The sequence below is a fragment of the Saprolegnia parasitica genome (genome assembly GCF_000151545.1).
Source record: "Saprolegnia parasitica CBS 223.65 unplaced genomic scaffold supercont2.14, whole genome shotgun sequence".
Classification (NCBI taxonomy): domain Eukaryota; phylum Oomycota; class Saprolegniomycetes; order Saprolegniales; family Saprolegniaceae; genus Saprolegnia; species Saprolegnia parasitica.
This window is the reverse complement of record NW_012156408.1, coordinates 324,414-343,297: the sequence shown is the minus strand read 5'-3', so window position 1 is coordinate 343,297 and position 18,884 is coordinate 324,414. Positions and strand designations below refer to the sequence as shown.

Genomic DNA, 18,884 nt, shown 5'->3' with positions numbered 1-18,884 from the left:
ATCGGCGGCATGGCCTGTCTGGGAGTACAGTATGGTACTATCTCAGTGGGCTAGCGTTGGGTAGAAGCAACAGGCTCGTTCCAGGCACCTATTACTTGGCCGTCGATGACGCACGGTCCAACGAGGTCTCAAAGCCGTCTTGTCAATCCGAATCGGAGTGATGCACCCAAGGGAAGAAATAAACTTCGGGGGACCCCATTTGCCAACTTGTGCACGTTTTTGAGCGAATCAATCTGCCAGCGAATACGAGGTCAGAAGGAGAAAGGACGTGTATTGCGAGGCGCACGGTGTAGCGATTGCTAGCATTTACGGGCGAAGGCGTTTCTACGCATGTTACCAGCTTTAATGAGTCTCCCGTTGAAATCCAACAAGCCGTCGACGTACCGGGTCACGCGGGAACATGGACGCCTTGCGGACGTTCTCGAGGCCGAGGAAGAGCATGACGACACGCTCAAGGCCGACGCCGCCGCCAGCGTGCGGCAACGCGCCGTACTTGAAGGCATCGACGTACGTCTGGAGGTCGGCCTCGGGCACGCCGAGCGAGTTCATGCGCTCGACGAGGAGCGTCGGGTCGTGCACACGCTGGGCCCCGCTCAAGATTTCCTGGCCGCGGATCATAAAGTCGTACGAGTTGCTCCAGCGCTACAGCTCAAACTCAATCGCCATTTTCAAAAACCAGGTTCCGAATACCGCATCGGTCGGGTCGGGCATCGTGTAGAACGGGCGCACAGCGAGCGGGAACTTGTCCAAAAAGTAAAAGTCCGTGTCGTACTTGGCCTTGACGAGGTCACCGAGCGCCTTCTCGTTGGGCGTGCTAGAGGGATGCAATCTATCAGTGTATCAAGTTGGAGAATCCGATACCTCAGATCCTCGAGCGGGTCCTGATCAATGCCAGCAGCGTTGAGCATCGCGACAGCTTCGTCAAACTTGAGGATCAGCGTCGGGTTCGAGTACTTGAGCGGCTCAAACGGGTGCTGCTCGTTGATGATGTCGAGCTCACGCTTGAAGCGCGAGTTGAGGTTGTCAAAGACATAGATGAAGAGCTCCGAGAAGACATCCAAGCACTCCGAGTAGTGCTCCTTGATCGTCATTTCGAGATCGAGGCCCGTGAACTCGCACAAGTGGCGGCGCGTAAACGAGTTTTCGGCGCGGAAGACAGGGCCAATTTCAAAGACCTTCTCAAGACCGGCACAGGCGCACGCCATCTGCTTGTGCAGCTGCGGCGACTGGGCGAGGACCGCGTGCTGGTCAAAGTACTTGAACGAGAAGCAGTTGGCACCGCCTTCGCTCGCACCGCCGAGGAGCTTGGGCGTGTGGATCTCCACAAAGCCCTTCGAGTAGAGGAACTCGCGGAAGAGCTGGCCGACGCCCGACTGGATGCGCATGATGGCCTGGTTGGCCGGCGTGCGCAAGTCCAAGACACTAGCATTGATGTGGGTTCAAGTCCTCCAAAAGCGAGAACAACAAACGCACCGGTTGTCGAGGCGCGTGTCGAGGCCGACCTCGACGTAGTCGGAGCCCTCGGCGTTGAGGAGCGTATCCGAGCGCGACGCATCTTCGATTTGCATCGGGAGCGACGTGAGCGCCTTGCTGATCGTAAACACCTTGGTGACTTCGAGCTCAACGTCCTTCTGCGTCGTCGAGTGGATCTCGACGGCAGCGACCTTGACCGTCACATAGAGGTCGACGACCGACTCGCGCGGGATCTCATCGGCGTACTTGATCATGGCCTTGGGCACGTCTTGGCTCTACACTAGACATGAGTACCCCATTGTATGAAAGCAACGATGACGGACCTCGCTGAGGACACCCTGGATCGTGAACGCGGCCTGGCGAAGGACCAAGAAGGCGATTTTCGGCTTGGCGCGGACGTTCTGGAGGTAGCCGCGGACCCAAAAGGATTCGCCGGCCTTGGCCTTGTCAATGTCGCCGACACTACATTGGTTGCCCATCAGTATATTGCAATGGCACAAAGAGGCCATCACGTACTCGACAAACTTCTTGGTCGGCGCCTCGCGCGACTGGATGAGCGGCGCGTCGCCAAACTTGGTCGGGTCGGCAGACGTGGCCTTGGCCGCAGCTTCCGCTTCCTACGCCCGTTGGTCCGTGAGATCGTCGTGATGCAGGAATTGGCGCTATGACGTACGGCCTGCTTCTGGCGCTCCAACAAGCGAAGCTCCTTCTTCGTGAGCTGCTTGGGCTTGGGCGCGGCCGCGGGGGCGCCGGGCGTCGTGCCATGGTCGTAGCCGGCAAGCGCCTTGAACTGGCCCTTGAGGTTCAGCAAGGCAGCGACGTGCTCCTTGACGTCTTGCTTGGCGGCCTTGAGCTCGCGGATCTCGGCGGCCTTGGCGGCGATCGCAGCTTCCAACGCGGGAATGTCCATCTTCGTGAGGTGAAAAATACAGACTGACGCCTCCACTCATCAGACGCCGATGGATCCGTTTCGGCATATGCCGAACTTGAATCTTATGCGATCTTATTTTCGGCGTGACGGGCAACGCGGTCCTCGACGCCAACGCCACAAGAACATGGCGAGGTAGAGCCACGAGGGAGCGCATTTTCGCATATGCAAGTCCATCTTGTTCGCTGCTTGTTCGATGCGGTATATAAGTGGGTCGCGCTGGGTAACGGTGCTGGGACGATGCACAACTTGTCTACTAGTGACCAGCATTGCGTGTCAGTGTCCACACGTGGCACCACGAGCGAGCTTTCAACCACCACAAGATTGATTGATGATAACTGCACGAGTCGATGGATGAGAACCTACTGTACATTCTCTACTCCAAGAAACGCAGCTGGAAGAACGGCAGTGAAGAAGATGATGTTGGCCCGTGAGATGGTACCATGGGGCGTTTTGCTATGGCATATGCCACATTTAAATCGCTAAAACTGGCATGCCGCCTTTTATGCCACATTCGCAGGTTGCGGTTCGGATATGTGTCGTGTATCCGGATCGACGTCGGCCACAGGAAAACTCGCAACACGATGGACGTGGCGAAGCTCGAGGCCCAGCGCCAGCGCGCCGACGCGTACTTTGACTCAACGCCGACGCCATCGACGCTGCCCGAGATGGAGGCCGCGCTCGCCGACTTTGTTGCGCACCAGCAGACCATCGGGCGCACGGTGGCGATCGTGACGTCGGGCGGCACGACGATTCCGCTGGAGAAGAACACGGTGCGCTTCATCGACAACTTCTCGACGGGGTCGCGAGGCGCCGCCTCCGCCGAGTACGCTATGAAAGGGCCATGGCCGTACATGTGGCTCATGGCGGCGTAGGTATCTCGTCAAGCTCGGGTACGCCGTCATCTTTCTGCACCGTCCTGGCTGCGTCATGCCGTTCGCCCGCCACTTTCAGGTTGGTCCCGTCGACCATTGTCCATCTCAACGCGTTGACCTCTTGTCTGTAGAAGGCCATGTCGCACAACGTCGACTTGGGCTTGCTCAAGCACCTGGATGTGGCCAAAGGTAGTAGAACCAATGCCATACGTCGACATGAGTACCAACGACGACATGCGCAGACGGCAAGTCGATCGAGATCACGAGCGAAGACCGCGTCTCGCAAGCGCGCTGCATTGACGCGCTCAAGAGCTACAAGCAAGCGATGCAGCAGACGATGCTATGCCCGGTCGCGTTTGTCTCGGTCGACGAGTACTTTTTGCCCTCCGCGCGATCGCCAGTGCCGTCAAGCCGCTCGGCGAGCGAGCCATGTTCTACTTGGCGGCCGCCGTGAGCGACTTTTACATTCCGGCCTCCGAGATGGTCGAGCACAAGATCCAATCGACGCCGTCGCACGCCAACGACGCGCTGACACTGACGCTGCAGCACGTGCCCAAGCTTCTCGGGCTGCTTCGGTACGAGTGGGCGCCACACGCCTTTTACGTTTCGTTCAAGGTACGGTCTTCTCCGAGATGCAGAGAGAATGAAGACGACGACGTGTAGCTGGAGACGGACGTGACGATCTTGCATCAAAAGGCGCAGACCTCGATCGCCAACTATGGCATGCACCTCGTACGCTGCTCGACCCTACCAGATGCAAATTCCCATAGGATGTGGTAATACTAGGTGATTGCCAACGAGCTCAAGTCGCGCTTCCACCAAGTGTGGCTCATCACGCGCGACGGCGACTGCGTGCTCGAAAAGCCAGACGAAGACCCGGACATTGAGCTCAGCCTTCTGAACGCCGTGGCCGACATGCATTTCGGCTTTCTCGCCCACCAGCATGCGCAGCTCCCGCTGTCGCTGCCGCGTGCGACCGCCCTGCGCCTCCCCAAGCCGTGGGAAGCGCCGCTGCGCAGCGTGCAGGCGACGTTGCAAGAGCACAAGGCCGAAATTGCCGGCGTCCTCCTCGGCGGCATGATCTCGGTCCTCATTAGCATGCTCCAGCGGCGAATGCTGTAGAGATCTCTGGCAAAGATGCACCGAAACACGCTTCGTTTTAGACCATTCTACGAGTTGAAAGGTCCAATCTATCGTGCCCTACAGACGACGACCACGCACTACTGTTAATGGGCCAGTGGTGTGTGCTGGTGGCTCGCACACCTCGTTGGCGACCTTCTCTCCCAGCGATACACGCCTACTTGGCATGTAAAAAGTGGTCGGTTCAACCCCCAGTGCCGGCGTCTCGATCGTTAATTGTGAACGATCGTGGCGCAGGACGAAGTACAGTCCACGCCAGCTTTTCTGGTCAAATTCGAGTGGCCGTTCGACTGGACGCGCCCACGACAGACTACACAACCGATCCATACCTGTCCCACTTGGAAGGTCCTGGGTTGGTTTTAACATAAGCTGTAGCCCGGTCCGTCATACAACTTGAAGCCCGTAGCGGCGTCAACGCAGCTGATTCGATTGCCAGCGAGGGATTCGCAGCAATGTCTACCGAGACGTTGGTCCTCCTACCTAAGCTCTTCATGTCTTACGCGCAGCACCTTCACAGGACGATGATGATGGCTGGCGCGGGATCCCGTGCCCACTTCGTATCCGGACATAATCCGGATGATCCGATTCGCCGGATACGGTGGGAGCGGATACTTGGTGACGAATCGGGCTCGGTTCATCATCGACGCGCGCAGACTGCCACGTTTTTAGGTCGATACCACGATCATGGCGCGACCAGCACCCATGTCCCGGGACGTCGCTGACATGCCGGATCCTTCGACCAACCAGCGCCATCAGTAGAGAGTCCATACTTGGATTTCCTTCCTCATGGTTGCACCATGGCAACCACCGCGGACGCCTTTCTGCAAGACGGCTCGGACGCCTTCCATGCGACACTGGCGGCGCAGCTCGAAGCCTCTATGGGCAAGGCACTGCCGCAGCTCGAGATCCGATTCCAGGACCTCTCGATCGCCGCCGACGTGGTCGTGGCGACCAAGGACGGCCACGAACTCCCGACCTTGGTCAACGACGTCAAGAAGAGTGTGTTGGGCCTCTTTAGCGCCAAGCGCTCGATCCGCAAGGACATTCTGCACCCGATGACCGGTGTCTTCAAGCCGCGCACGACGACGCTCGTGCTCGGCCAGCCCGGCTCGGGCAAGTCGTCGCTCATGAAGCTCCTCTCGGGTCGCTTTCCCATGCAAAAGACATCTCGATCGGCGGCCACGTCACGTACAACGGCGCGGCGTCCGAGGTCGTCGGCAACAAGCTGCCGCAGTTTGCATCGTACGTGAGCCAGCGCGACTTCAACTACCCGACCTTGACCGTCAAGGAGACGCTGGCCTTTGCCCACGCGTGCAGCGGTGGCGCCGCCGTCCCTCCCCGCGTCCTCGACTCGCTGGTGCATGGCTCGCCGCAAGAGAACGCGCAGGCCAAGGCTGTGATCCAGTCACTGTACCACGTCTACCCGGACATTATCACGCGCCAGATGGGTCTCAAGATCTGCGAAGACACGATCGTCGGCAACGGCATGCTCCGCGGTGTCTCGGGCGGCGAGCGCAAGCGTGTGACCGTCGGCGAGATGGAGTTTGGCATGAAGCAGGTCTCGTTCATGGACGAGATCAGCACGGGCCTCGACTCGGCGGCAACCTACGATATCGTCAAGGCGCAGAAAGGCATGGCTGCGTCGCTCAAGAAGACGATTGTGATTGCACTGCTGCAGCCATCGCCCGAAGTCTACAACCTCTTTGATGACGTCCTCCTCCTCAACGAAGGCCACGTCATGTACCACGGTCCGCGCGCGCTCTGCTTGCAGTATTTCGAGTCGCTCGGCTTCAAGTGCCCGGTGCATCGCGACGTCGCCGACTTTCTCCTCGACCTCGGCACGCCCGAGCAAGACCAGTACCTCGTGTCCAACAGCGTGTATGCGCGCACGCCGCGCCTCCCGAGCGAGTACGCCGAGCTCTTCAAGGAGTCGCAGCTCTACGGCGCCATGGTCGGTCACCTCTCGACGCCGACAGACCCGGTGCTCGTCGACGACGCGACCTCGCACCTCGCAGCGCTGCCGGCGTACCACGTGCCGTTCGCGGCGAGCACGAAGGCGCTCGTGCATCGTCAAGTGACGGTCTTTCTCCGCAACAAGGAGTTTGTCGTGAGTCGCATCATCATGGTGCTCGTCATGGGCTTTCTCTACTCGACGTCGTTTTACCAAGTCGACGTCGACCAGATCGTGACGGTGCTTGGCGTCATCTTTACCACGGTGCTCTTCCTCGCACTCGGGCAGCTGCCGACGATTCCCGCGATCGTCGAGGCGCGCGAGATCTTTTACAAGCAAAAGGCCGCCCACTTTTTTCGGACGTCGTCGTTCATTCTGGCGCAGTGCACGACCCAAGTCCCGTTTGCATTGCTGGAGACGATTCTCTTTGGCTCGGTCATGTACTGGGTCACGGGCTTCACGGCCAATCTCGGCGCGTTCCTCACGTACCTCCTCTTGCTCTTCGTGACCAACCTCGCGTTCACGACGTGGTTCTTCTTCCTCGCGTCGATTTCGCCCAACCTCAACGTCGCGCAGCCCATCTCGATGGTGTCGGTGCTCTTCTACGTGCTCTTCTCCGGCTTTATCATGTCGTCGTCCGACATGCCCGACTACTTTGTGTGGATCTACTGGATCGACCCGCTCGCGTGGTGCATCCGCGCACTGGCCATCAACCAGTACGCGGCGTCCGAGTTTCAGCAATGCGAGTACAAGGGCATCGACTACTGCGCGCGCACGGGCCAGACCTTTGGCAATGCGCAGCTGCAGCAGTTTGGCCTCAAGACCGACACGGTCTGGATCTGGTACGCTGTGCTCTACCTCGCCGTGTGCTACGTCTTCTTCATGCTCCTCGCCTATCTCGCGCTCGAGTACGTGCAGTACGACACGGCCGAGCACTCGGTGCTGGTCGAGGACGATGGCGATCAGGATGACCAGGTCGTGTGGCGCGACACGGACGGCAACAAGGCGACGAACGTGTACGTCGAGGCGCCCAAGACGCCAGCGAATGCCGTGGCCGTCACGGTGGCCAGCCACCGGTCGGTCACACCGGTGACGCTGGCCTTTCAAGACCTCTGGTACTCGGTGCCCAACCCGACCAAGGGCGAGCCGGACCTCCAGTTGCTCAAGGGTATCAACGGTTTTGCGTTGCCGGGTACGATCACGGCGCTCATGGGCTCGTCCGGCGCAGGCAAGACCACCTTGATGGACGTCATTGCCGGTCGCAAGACGGGCGGCAAGATCGAAGGTCAGATTCTTCTGAATGGGTACCCGGCCACGGACCTCGCGATTCGGCGGTCGACGGGCTACTGCGAGCAGATGGACATCCACAGCGAGAGCGCGACGTTCCGTGAGGCATTCCAGTTTAGTGCGATGCTGCGTCAGTCCGATGAGATCCCGGCCGCCGAGAAGATGGCGTTTGCGGAAGAGTGCCTCGAGCTCCTCGACATGCAGGCCCTCGGCGACAAGATCATTCGTGGCGCGTCGGTCGAGCAGATGAAGCGCCTGACGATCGGTGTCGAGCTTGCGGCGGCGCCGTCGGTGCTTTTCCTCGACGAGCCGACGTCCGGCCTCGACGCTCGGTCGGCCAAGATCATCATGACGGGCATCCGCAAGATTGCCTCCACGGGTCGCACCGTCGTCTGCACGATCCACCAGCCGTCGGCCGAGGTGTTTGAGATGTTTGACTCGCTCCTCCTTCTCAAGCGCGGTGGCGAGACCGTCTTCTTTGGCGACCTTGGCACGAAAGCAAGCCATTTGATCGAGTACTTTACGTCGATCCCGGACACGCCGGCGCTCTCGGACGACGCCAACCCCGCGACGTGGATGCTCGAGGTGATTGGCGCCGGCGTCGAGGCCAAGAACGCGCACCCAAAGGACTATGTACATATCTTCAACGCGTCGGAGGAGCGCCGGTCGCTGGCCGAGGCGCTTGCGATTCACGCCAACGTCCATCCGTCGCTGCCCGAGCTGACGTTTGCCAACAAGCGTGCGGCGTCGTCGTCGACGCAGTTCAAGATGGTGACGCAGCGCTTCTTCCGCATGTACTGGCGCACGCCGTCGTACAACAACACGCGCATCTTCATCTCGGTCTTCCTCGCCGTCCTCTTTGGTTTGGTCTACCGCGGTGTCGACTACACGACGTTCTCGGGCGCGACCGGCGGCGTCGGCATGATCTTCCTCACGTCGCTCTTTGTGGGCATGATCTCGTTCAACAGCGTCATTCCGCTCGCAGGCGAAGAGCGCGCGTCGTTCTACCGCGAGCGCGCGTCGCAGACGTACAATGCGCTGTGGTACTTTGTCGGGTCGACGCTCGCCGAGATCCCGTACGTGTTTGTGACGACGTTCCTCTTTACGATCATCTACTACCCGTTCGTCGGCTTGAACGAGTCGGTCGGCGCGTGCGTCTACTACGGCTTCAACCTCTCGCTCATGGTCTTGATGAACGTCTACATGGGCCAGTTGATGGCGTACGCGATGCCGTCGGTCGAGGTCGCGGCGCTCGTCGGCATCCTCTTCAACTCGATCTTCTTCCTCTTCATGGGCTTTACGCCGACCGCGTCGCAGATCCCGAGCGGGTACCGCTGGCTCTACACGATCGTGCCGCCAAAGTACTCGATGGCGATTCTGACGTCGCAGACGTTTGCCAAGTGCACGGGCGACGATCCGACGCAGCTCGGGTGCCAGACAATGCAGAACGTGCCGCCGAGCATCCTCCAGCAGATGAACGCGACCAGCATCAGCGTCAAGCAGTACATTGAGTTTACGTACGAGATGTACTACGACGACGCGCTCTTGGACATTCTCGTCGTGCTCGGCTGCATTGTCCTCTTCCGCGTCCTCGCCATGCTCGCGCTGCGCTACATCAACCACACCAAGCGGTAAACAAGACGACGGATAGATAGACTAGGATGATGAATACATACGTTTATATATTGCAAAAGGATATTTCGTCGTTGTGTAAAACTACACAATTCTGGTCGACACTACTTTGAGGATACCCACAATGATGTAGCGTCTTGCATAAAGAGGCTAGCAGTCTCTAGCGAGGCTTAGTGAGATGTGGTTGTGATCGTCGCGTGGTTGATGAAATACATTGTGGGACCCGTCGACGACAACTCTGGTGTCGTCCAAGAAAAGGACGCTGCGTTTGTCATTTCGACTCGTTTTGGGTGGCATCGCCTGATGCCAACGTGTCCAATTGGAGTAGTATGTATTACGGAGTCACAGGACTTATTCACTACTCTAGTGGCGAACGTGCAAAAGCCAGCGAACGACGGTGTGTTCTCACTTGTTGGGCGAGAGCGTTGACAGTCGGTATGAAAAGCTTACGGAGCTATGGACTTTGTTCTAATATCGAAAAGGGCGCATAGAGGAGTCGCGGGTTCGTATTGGTTGCCAAGTATTCGCGCCTCGTGGTGGAGGTTCATGTTGAAAGGACACGGATCCAGAACACGGTGGCGCTAAAGATGTACGCGGCGTCGGCCTTTTGGCCAAGATCCAGAAGACCGGTTTCAAGATTGCACACGATCCAAGATCCTGGCGCAGAGCAAACGAGGTCAAGCCATTACCTAATTGGTAGTGTCAGTCAAATAACTACGTTCCACACGCACCATGCTTTCTCCCGGCGACATCGTCCGCATTTACCCAGAAAGCGTTTCCCTGCTCGTCGACGACATCTCAACGGTGGCCTATGGCACGGTACGCCGCTCGAGACGCCGTTTGGTGATTGACGTCACACCCGACGAGTCCATTACCGATCAACTATCGCTCCCGGTCGCAGCGAGCAACGAGCAGTTTCCGGTCGTCACCGCCGCGGAACGCGACGCGGGCACCCACCGACTCATGCGGCGTTTTGTCGTCGCCCGCGTCGTGGACAACTGGGTGCTCGGGCAAGTGTGCCGCGCCGACCATGCGTCACGATCGATCCAGGTCAGGACCCACCGTGGACGGCTCACAATGCGTCAAGACGCCGTCGCCCTCGTTCTTCCAGTCGTGGCAGCGCTGCTATGGGACACCGACTGGTCCGCCCTCGACGACGACGCGCCGCGCAGCGCTACGGGCCTCACCATGGAGGCTCTCCTGGAGTGCCACCGGCGCATCTGGCACCGTATCCGCCCTCAAACGGATCTGGAGGCTCCATCACGCGACATTGCCGCCATCCTGGCCGGCTACGACGTCCACAACGCCGTCAATTTGGGTACGCTGCGACGCATCGTTTGCGACCCGCGCTCGGGGCTTTTGGTCAGCCCGTCCGTCCAACACATCGTCGATTTTACCTTTCACGCCGACGGCGGTGCCAACGACCCCAATATCGTGGAGCTCGGCGAGTCATTCTGCCACGACCCTTCCGACTCCGGCATCGATTCGTCGTCGTTGTTGGACGAGGCCGCGACAGCGACCGCTGTGCAGTCGCCTATGCCAGTCGTCTCCGCCTCGGAGCACGCGGCGGGTCCGCAGCCAGTCGCCTTTCCTCCACGTCGCGATGGAAAAAGTCCGTCGCTAATCAACCCGTTCCTGTCCAGCGTGGCGAGTGAGGCAGCGACAACCGACACGGATGCAGATGACCTTGCACACGACACAACGTGGCACCGGGCGCGGCAACTCTCTGGCACGCGGAGGGTAACAAATCCGACACTGGCAGGTGCCGCCACCTACGCGGGCATCCCGGGCCACGGCGGCATTGCGCCTCCCGTCGCTGCGTTCGCAGCGGAGTACCAGCGCGAGCACCGCGCTCGAAGCCGCGCCGCTGCCACCCGAACGCTCGCTCAGTATACCGAGGTCGCGTCGGGTCCTAAGAGCGCTCTCCGAGTCTCACCAGCCCAGGCCGAGGTACATTGGTGGATCACCAACGCACAATACCAAACGGCGATGCCGATGGAGTTCCTCGCAAGCGTCGCCAGGTGCGAAGCGATCCGGTTCCCTCCGCACCCCGGTACCCTCGTCTATCTGTTCGACTGGCGGTTTGGCTCCAACATGCTCTCCTTGGCGCATTTTTCCCGTTGTCGAAGAACCTCCGCAGTGTGTGGAACGACGACGCACGCGTCAGCTTGAGTCACTTCCCCGTCAGCCTGACCCCACCTAAGCCACGACACAACTTTTGCACCATCGACAACATCCGTGCAGCGCTGCACGCCTTGCTCGCCTATGCCAACACGTTCGGTTCCGACATCCTTGTGGCTGTGGTGGAGGCCGCGCTCGCTCTGGCCTTGGAACTTCTCGACGACACCGACGATTTTCCCGACAGTGCAACGACGATAGTGCTACAGTGGTTCAACGAGCGGTTCGCGGCTTTCGGCACCCTCCTAGCGATGGCAGCCAATGGCAACGCAAGCGTCGTCGCGTCGATCTCGAGCTTCCCGACAACGTTCGCCACAGAAGGACCCGCGTACCAAAACCTCTTCCTACGGGTGCTCAAGCACGCGCTCCGCGATTCGGCACCCCCGACCAGCTATCTCGATCCGACGAAGGGCGTCGAGCCGCTTGGCGGAGGCAAGCAAAAGGCCACGCACGGACGCGGCGCAGGTGGCAACCGCAAACATGCCAATCCCACCCGATGTCCTGGCCGCGCTTCCGAGAGACGGCGGTCTCCCGATGCGCCTACACCATTTGTCCCATGCACCAACCCGGTCAAGGGCAACACGTGCACTGGTTACAAAGACCGCTTCCAAGATCGCACACGAACCAGCATCCAGGCGCAGAGCAAACGAGCTCAAGCCATTTCCAAATTGGAAGTGTAATTCAAACAACTGACCCGCCTCGCCCACCACCGGCATGGCGGACATCAACACGGTTGTTGCCCCCAAGTAATTCCGTCTTGATTGAGGAGTAGGGCTAGCAGTCTCTAGCGAGGCTTAGTGCGATGTGGTTGTGATCGTCGCGTGGTTGATGAAAGACGTTGCGGGACCTGTCGACGACAACTCTGGTGTCGTCCAAGAAAAGGACGTTGCGTTTGTCATTTCGACTCGTTTTGGGTGGCATCGCCTGATGCCAACGTGTCCAATTTTAATTGGAGAAGTATGTATTCCGGAGTCACAGGACTTATTCACTACTCTAGTGGCGAACGTGCAAAAGCTAGCGAACGACGGTGACGCGAAAGACGTACGCGGCGCGCGGCGTCGGCCTTTTGGCTAAGGTCAAGTGTAGTATTTGTTCTAATCAGTGTAAAAACTGATTTCCACACTTCGGCGTGTTTTTTCATATTCTTGTTACAGCTTCTGAAAGGTTTCGAAGGCCAAGCACTCATCTCTTGTGAAGCTCACCTACCTCTACCCCCACTAAACATCTACCTGCAACATTCTTCACTCGTGTAGTATGTCTACCCAACCTCACCAGTGCGGAGGACGAGCGTAATACGTCCAAGGCATCCTTGCCGAGGCGCAGCCAAGGTCTCGTGTTTTCATTGTGTCGGAATTCTCAATCGTAGATAGCTAGACGACCCCACGACCACATTCGTCCATGGACAAAGGTGTGTACACTTGTATATATAAAGCTGTGCAATTAGCAGTAGTAGATTCTAGCATCGGGCACGACGACAGCTACGGGCACCCAGAGCCACCGGCGACGACCAAGCACGACGTTTCATCAAACATGGAGAGCACGCTCACGACGAGCGAAAAGACTAGCGACGCCGCCATGCCGGCCGCCACGAGGCCGCCAATGATCGGCTGGTACCCGCCGTAGGCCTTCAAGTCGTACACGGCCTCCTTCTGCGCGGGAGCAGCACAACCCAGAAGCACGCGACGACGGTCGTGCCATAGTAGATGGCATAAGTCGCCGCGACCTGGTGGCGCGTCGCGTCCGAGTCGGCGGCAATGGCTTCGTTCGAGACATCAAACGACCCGAAAATGATGTTGGCGAGGAGCGGGCCAAACGCGGTGGGCAGATTGTTGACCGTCGTGAGGAGGCCGTAGGTCACCGCTTCGTTGCCGACTTCGGCAAGCTCGACGATCACAAACGTGGTCACGATGAACTGCATGGCGTACGGCAGCTGCTCGGCCAATGGCACGCCGAGGTAGAACCACTGGTTCCGAATGCCATTGTAGATGGTGAGGTACTGCACGACTGCGTCAATCGCGTTCATCGCGAGCGTCGTTGTCACAATGACCAAGCGCCAATTCCACATCGTGCCCCAGCGCCCGGTTGCCGCAAGCGCGCCGGCAAAGAGCAAGTTGCTGAGAATCGTCATGAGCTGAATGTTGATGTTCTCGACGCCGGCCCACGTGAGCTTGACGTACGGCGCGGCCGTCGACGTGATCCCGGACGCGAAGAGGTTGAAGAAAAAGTTGAAGAGCATGACCTGCCACGTCGCGCGCTGGATGAGGAGGCGCCAAAACTGATCCAAGTAGTCGCGAAATCGCACGCGCGGCAGCGGCGTGTCGACGATGAAGAAGTACGTGATGGGCACCATGGCTGCACACGGAAGCGCCAGCAACACAAAGAGCGTATGAAGCCCCATGTCCCACGAAAACGTCCCGCCGTACGCAGGCGAGTTGAGCGCGACGCCAATGACGACCTGTGCAAGGACCGACGCGACCGTCCGCGTTGTGTAGACCAGTGACTGCATGCGCCCGCGCGTGGCTTCGGGCTCGCGCTGGGCGAATTCGACCACGAGCGCATCGGACGGCACGTCGGCGATGATGTAGCAGAACGTTGCGAGGCCAAAGATGATGGCCATCATCGACCCACGGCGCTGCGCATCGGGATGCACAAACGCGGCCTTCTCCGATGGCGTCAGCGTGTTGATGTTGCGCCGTGCGAGGGCGGGGTTGTCAATGTAGGGCGGGCCGTGGTTCTGGAAGGCGAGCGCGAGCATGCAGCCGAGACACAATGTCCAGCCGACCATCATCCACGACTTGCGCCGGTAGCCGCAAATGGGCACGCAGTCCGAGAGCATGCCCACAAAGACCTTGAGCGACCACCCGATCGAGAGCAGCGCCGTCATCGCGTTGAAGCGCGCGCCGCTGAGGCGGAAGTAGGCCGTGAAGAGCGGGTACGAGAGGCTCGGAAGCGCGCCGTAGAGCAGCCCGACACACACGTACTGCGCGAGGAGACCTAGCACCGGCGCGCTCGTGTAGACAGGCGGGCCGCCCGGCCGCAGCGCGCCGTCTTCCAGCGGCGGCGCCACGGGCGACTTGACGCTCTCGTAGCCTTCTTCGCTCACTTCGTAGCGACTGCTGCTGCGCTGCTGCTGCTCGGCCCGGCTAAGGAGCATGGTCGGATCTTCTTGCCCCGGACGAAGCGCGAATCGGACTGGCTCGTCGCCTGCGAATGGATACCTCGTTTTTCACGCACGTGGTTTTTGCGTGTTTTTCATAAATCCCACCCGAAACCGGTGGCACTTCAACAAGCACGGCGGCGATTGCATCCTGCGTACCTGAGCGAGTATTAGCATCCTAGCTCGCCGCTACGTGTACGTGTAGAGCCCACAACGGGCAATTCTGGACGGCTCCCCTCCCTTCCCCATGCGTTTGAAGGCTATGTGGTCTTGATGTCGCCATCACGGACGTGGGATTCGCAACGCGCCAACGGCAACCTCACATGATTTTCACATGGGTTCGCCGTCGTTCGCACTGGACAGATTCCATGGTGCGAGTAGCGTGACGTGAGGAAGCAGGCTCCAGATGTACTGGTACGAGCGTTTTTACCAAGGGAATAACGTTATTCCATGGGTTGCTACTGGTACCTCGACCACCCCTGGTGTCTGTCACCATTGGTGTCGGGCCGTGTCGTAGGAGATGATGATTTCTGCTGATGTGTGGCGTTCGAGAGAAGCCCCATGGAGCTGTAGGGTAGGAGCGTTGGCGTCCCGCACGTCATCATGGTCGGACAAATCTGGTCGCAAGCACCTGCCGTCTTGTGGGACGACCCGTCACGAAAGAAGAAAGCATGGATAGTTGATGGATTCACCGAGCGACGGCAGCCACGTCCATTCCACGAAGTAACAGCGCCCAGCCAAGCAATATGAGCGATCGATATTTAAAAGGCACAAACAAGCCGTGTCAAGCATGCAAGGCGCGCATGGTAAAGTAAGCCTACCGTTGTACATGCGTTTGCATAAGCAAGCGAAATGTTCCACGCAAGTTCAAGAAAATTGCAAGCGCTGTTCATGGTTCACACTGTCAGAGATCGAAACTTGGGTCACATGTATATCGTCACAGGCATCTCATCGTCCAAGCGAGAGTGTTATGAGCCAGTATGAAGCGCGCCCCGCGATGGGAACGCTGGGGCGATGCGTCTCGAAGGGTTGCCCTCTGCGTGACCATCGTGGTTGCTTGGTTTCGGACGTTTCACACTGCATGACGTGGCAGCACCGCATGACCCCTATAGAAGTTGAAGCCGTGGCAGTGCCACGCCTTCAACGGGCACCACGCTGCCACTGCCTTGCAGCGAACCGAGACGGGTACACTCACGAGCCAATATCGCGTGGCGAAACTGGGCATGAGTGTATAGGACATATTGCGATGCAAAAGGACGCCGATGATTCTGCAACACGCCAATCAAAGGCCATATTCATAGGCGCGCGTCCCGTACCCTTGCTATTTATTCCATGTTCTGGTATGTGCTTTCCCCAAAGGTCCGGACGATGGCGTTTTCGCCTCGTCAACACAGGCTTTGGGTAGTAAGCTAGTACTACCTGTGGCGGTGCTACGCAACATCCGACTCGAACATGAACGAGCACAATCGCCCAGCCAAGTGCTGGGGCGATCGACGCCGTGTCGTCAACAACGACCACATGCCTAGCAACCAAGAACGCCTGTCGCTGCGTACTGGTATCCATCTCATGGGCTCATGGGACTTTTCATGGGTCACGGGGAGTACTCCTGCTGGTCTGTAGGAGCTCAGAGCGAGTAGAAAATGAAAGACGAATGGCGAATTATCTCTTCCTCGCCAAGACACGTTCGTGGCAACGTGACTATGGTCTCTTGTCGTGGGAATGAATGGAAAGCCCTGTGCTTAAGACGCTGTAGCGGACGCTTTTGCCAAGAAAGTCGACCGAGCGCACATTTTCACTCAAAACCAACAAGATCTACAAGAAGTTTGCTGGGTTTAAGAAGCAACGGAGCCTAGTTTGTTGCATCTCCACTGATGCACAAGCCGCACGCAGGCAGGATCGTGTGCCAGTCGTCGTTTGGTCGCTGCAAAAGGCCGTGACGGTCGTTGGCCGCTTGGATGATACAACCAGCAGAGCTACATACTATACAACGCCTCCTATTAAGCGTCGCTTCAGTGGTTTAGTGTCATCAAGGGCTCTTGGCAGCGTTCCTTTGCGCCATCGCATCGTGCATACTGGAAAGGCTGCAGCACGCGTTTGATTGGCTGCTTCTTCAGCATCGCTGCGATGCCATTGGTCGACTCAGTTTGCCCAGTCATTCCTGGCCATCGACCTTTCTACGTGTGCGACGAGAGACGACAATGGACTTGCTCTCGGCAGAACTCTCGGCGGAGACGCTCGCGGCGCTCCAGGCGCACTTGACGGCGGCCAAGCTCGACGAAGACAACGATGTCTCGGAAGACTTTCGCCTCTCCCAATTGTACTGTCGTCGCGCTTGTTGCAATAACTGATGAAGTGCGACTAGCTGGTACGACACCAAGACGGGCGACGCGCTCGCGCTCGAGGCCATGGAGCACAGCAACGGCGGCCCCATCGCGTTTGTAAGCACGCCTGCCGCCTTCAAGGCGCTCAAGGTAGCACTCTTGCATCTTGAAACAGCTACAAACGGGACTAGGCGCTGCATCCCGAGCGCAAGAACGTGTTCCTCTTCGAGTACGACCACCGGTTCCAGGACAAGTACCCGGACGAGTTTGCCTTTTACGACTACAACTCGCCGCTTGATGTCGACGCCAAGTTCCACCATTTCTTCGACTATGTCCTCGTGGACCCACCATACCTCGTACGACCGACTCGATGACACTCGTGTCTGATGCGACTTTAGAACACCAACTGTATGTCCAAGTTTGCCGACACGATGCGTCTCCTCTCGAAAAAGACGGAGAAGCGGGACGGGGCCAAGGACGTCATTCTCACCCCCAACGCATTCATCACAGGTATGACACCGAGTGTTTTGTTTTCGCAATTTTGTGACTTTCTACACTCGACTAGCGAGCATTCTCCGCAAGGATATGAAGAAGGACCTCGGGTTCACGCCGTCGGGGTTCGTCCCGACGTTCGAGTCGAAGCTCTCGAATCACTTTTTGACGTACACCAACTACACGTCCAAGCGCTTTGGCCCGAGCACCGACGACTACTCGAGCGACGACGAAGCATAGATAACGTCTTGGACACGTGCTTCTTCTCTTTTGCGTCGTTTACTTGCCTACAGCAACGTGACCCCCGCTTTGGAGTCGTTGGCGGGCATGACTCCGAATGGCGTCAATCGCACCCACTGGTACGCATGCACGTGGTACACTTTTGCCTATGGACTAGCACTACGTAAAGAGCCCAAATACTATTCTCCCATCGAGTACGTCTCACGCGGCCATAAACGCTGGTGGACTGGATTGTCCGTGCGACGGCACCATCGTTTGTGGCGAAGTGTTGGCTAAATATGGCGACATGTGGCAGTCAACATCTAAATATGGTCGTTACCACTATTAACAAATCCCTGCACAACTTTTGCTCTCCGCCTCCAACGCCGACGTGACATGGCTTTTCGTGCTCTCCAACGTGTCTTCTATCATCTATCCAAGTTTCAGCGCTTTCGATTTTGAGTGCCATGGCAGCCATCGCAAGCCCTGGTTTCGCCGAGCCGCAGAACAAGTCGCTTGTGATTCGCTGAAAATATTTAGAAAGCGGCGAATCAAAAGAGTCGCAACATCAATCCATGTCAAAATTGGTCAAAATCCCTCGACAACCTTTCCACGCAGCAACATGAGCACCTCACTGAGCTTGGCGTCCAGTGCGTGGTTGGCGGCCTTGGTGTCCTCCAGCGCGGCCGTGTACCGCGTCTCCATCGCTTGCATCGCCGCCATACACGCATCGACGTGTGCCTGCAGCTGGCGATTCTGCTCCTTGCCGCTGGCCACGATCGCGTCGCAGAGCTGCGTGGGCGTGGGCTCCGGCCGCTCTTCCCAGCGCGCCGCTGCAGCGTCAAAGACGGCTTGTAGACTCTGCCAGGCGCGCGCCACCATGGCCGTCATCGAGACGCCGTGCACCATGGCAAAGAGCACGTCGTGCTGGTCGGTATTGGTCGCCGCCTCGAGCGAGAGCGCCGACGCCAAGGTTGTCCAGTGCTGCTCAACATTGTGCTGGACGGCGCGGAGGCGACTGCATCGGTCGGATGGCTCGGGCGCGCGCTTGGCGACGACCGAAGCGAACGCCAATGTCGATCGCCGCGCGGGCCTCGGGATGCCGACTTCGCATGCCATCGGGTACATGGCCGAGGTGCAGTAGTGGTTGGCGTCGTGCACGGCCGCGGTGACAGCATCCAGCTCGACCAACGCGCGGCGCTGGAGGTCGCGGAGGGTCTGGAACCAGTCT

The 18,884-nt window shown here is 58.6% G+C and overlaps 7 protein-coding genes across 7 annotated transcripts; 4 read left to right on the top strand and 3 right to left on the bottom strand.

Annotated features, from left to right (window-relative positions):
* Positions 1–186: 186 nt before the first annotated feature.
* Positions 187–2,409, bottom strand: SPRG_05013 (aspartyl-tRNA synthetase). The gene is made up of 8 exons (XM_012343524.1): positions 2,147–2,409; positions 1,990–2,090; positions 1,797–1,935; positions 1,474–1,748; positions 862–1,422; positions 691–814; positions 385–642; positions 187–324 (listed from the first exon to the last, which is right to left on the bottom strand). Exons 1-8 carry the CDS (start codon positions 2,381–2,383, stop codon positions 307–309), a joined length of 1,713 nt encoding a protein of 570 aa, XP_012198914.1. The 5' UTR covers positions 2,384–2,409; the 3' UTR covers positions 187–306.
* A 576-nt stretch (positions 2,410–2,985) lies between these two features.
* Positions 2,986–4,479, top strand: SPRG_05012 (hypothetical protein; the record flags this gene model as incomplete). Its single annotated transcript, XM_012343523.1, has 7 exons — positions 2,986–3,227; positions 3,277–3,355; positions 3,408–3,465; positions 3,519–3,648; positions 3,678–3,891; positions 3,940–4,008; positions 4,063–4,479. 7 exons carry the CDS (start codon positions 2,986–2,988, stop codon positions 4,396–4,398), a joined length of 1,128 nt encoding a protein of 375 aa, XP_012198913.1. The 3' UTR covers positions 4,399–4,479.
* A 734-nt stretch (positions 4,480–5,213) lies between these two features.
* Positions 5,214–9,289, top strand: SPRG_05011 (hypothetical protein; the record flags this gene model as incomplete). Its single annotated transcript, XM_012343522.1, has 2 exons — positions 5,214–5,478; positions 5,520–9,289. 2 exons carry the CDS (start codon positions 5,214–5,216, stop codon positions 9,287–9,289), a joined length of 4,035 nt encoding a protein of 1,344 aa, XP_012198912.1.
* A 729-nt stretch (positions 9,290–10,018) lies between these two features.
* On the top strand, positions 10,019–12,144 carry SPRG_22155 (hypothetical protein; the record flags this gene model as incomplete). The annotated part of the gene is made up of 3 exons (XM_012343716.1): positions 10,019–10,856; positions 11,049–11,347; positions 11,416–12,144. The coding sequence occupies 3 exons, from the start codon at positions 10,019–10,021 to the stop codon at positions 12,142–12,144; spliced, it is 1,866 nt and encodes a 621-aa protein (XP_012199106.1).
* A 798-nt stretch (positions 12,145–12,942) lies between these two features.
* SPRG_19837 (hypothetical protein) lies at positions 12,943–14,618 on the bottom strand (the record flags this gene model as incomplete). The annotated part of the gene is made up of 2 exons (XM_012343695.1): positions 12,943–13,113; positions 13,152–14,618. 2 exons carry the CDS (start codon positions 14,616–14,618, stop codon positions 12,943–12,945), a joined length of 1,638 nt encoding a protein of 545 aa, XP_012199085.1.
* Positions 14,619–16,819: 2,201 nt separating this feature from the next.
* SPRG_19836 (hypothetical protein) lies at positions 16,820–17,674 on the top strand (the record flags this gene model as incomplete). The annotated part of the gene is made up of 5 exons (XM_012343694.1): positions 16,820–16,938; positions 16,984–17,092; positions 17,134–17,298; positions 17,341–17,452; positions 17,508–17,674. The coding sequence occupies 5 exons, from the start codon at positions 16,820–16,822 to the stop codon at positions 17,672–17,674; spliced, it is 672 nt and encodes a 223-aa protein (XP_012199084.1).
* Positions 17,675–18,241: 567 nt separating this feature from the next.
* Positions 18,242–18,781, bottom strand: SPRG_22154 (hypothetical protein; the record flags this gene model as incomplete). The annotated part of the gene is made up of 2 exons (XM_012343715.1): positions 18,242–18,671; positions 18,723–18,781. The coding sequence occupies 2 exons, from the start codon at positions 18,779–18,781 to the stop codon at positions 18,242–18,244; spliced, it is 489 nt and encodes a 162-aa protein (XP_012199105.1).
* Between the last annotated feature and the right edge of the window lie 103 nt (positions 18,782–18,884).

Coding starts and splice junctions, on each gene's coding strand:
- SPRG_05013 (XM_012343524.1), bottom strand. CDS start 2,383: ATGGACATTCCCGCGTTGGAAGCTGCGATCGCCGCCAAGGCCGCCGAG. Junction 1,749..1,796: donor TCCAGGGTGTCCTCAGCGAG/GTCCGTCATCGT, acceptor TGTCTAGTGTAG/AGCCAAGACGTGCCCAAGGC. Junction 643..690: donor TGCCCGACCCGACCGATGCG/GTATTCGGAACC, acceptor TTTGAGCTGTAG/CGCTGGAGCAACTCGTACGA.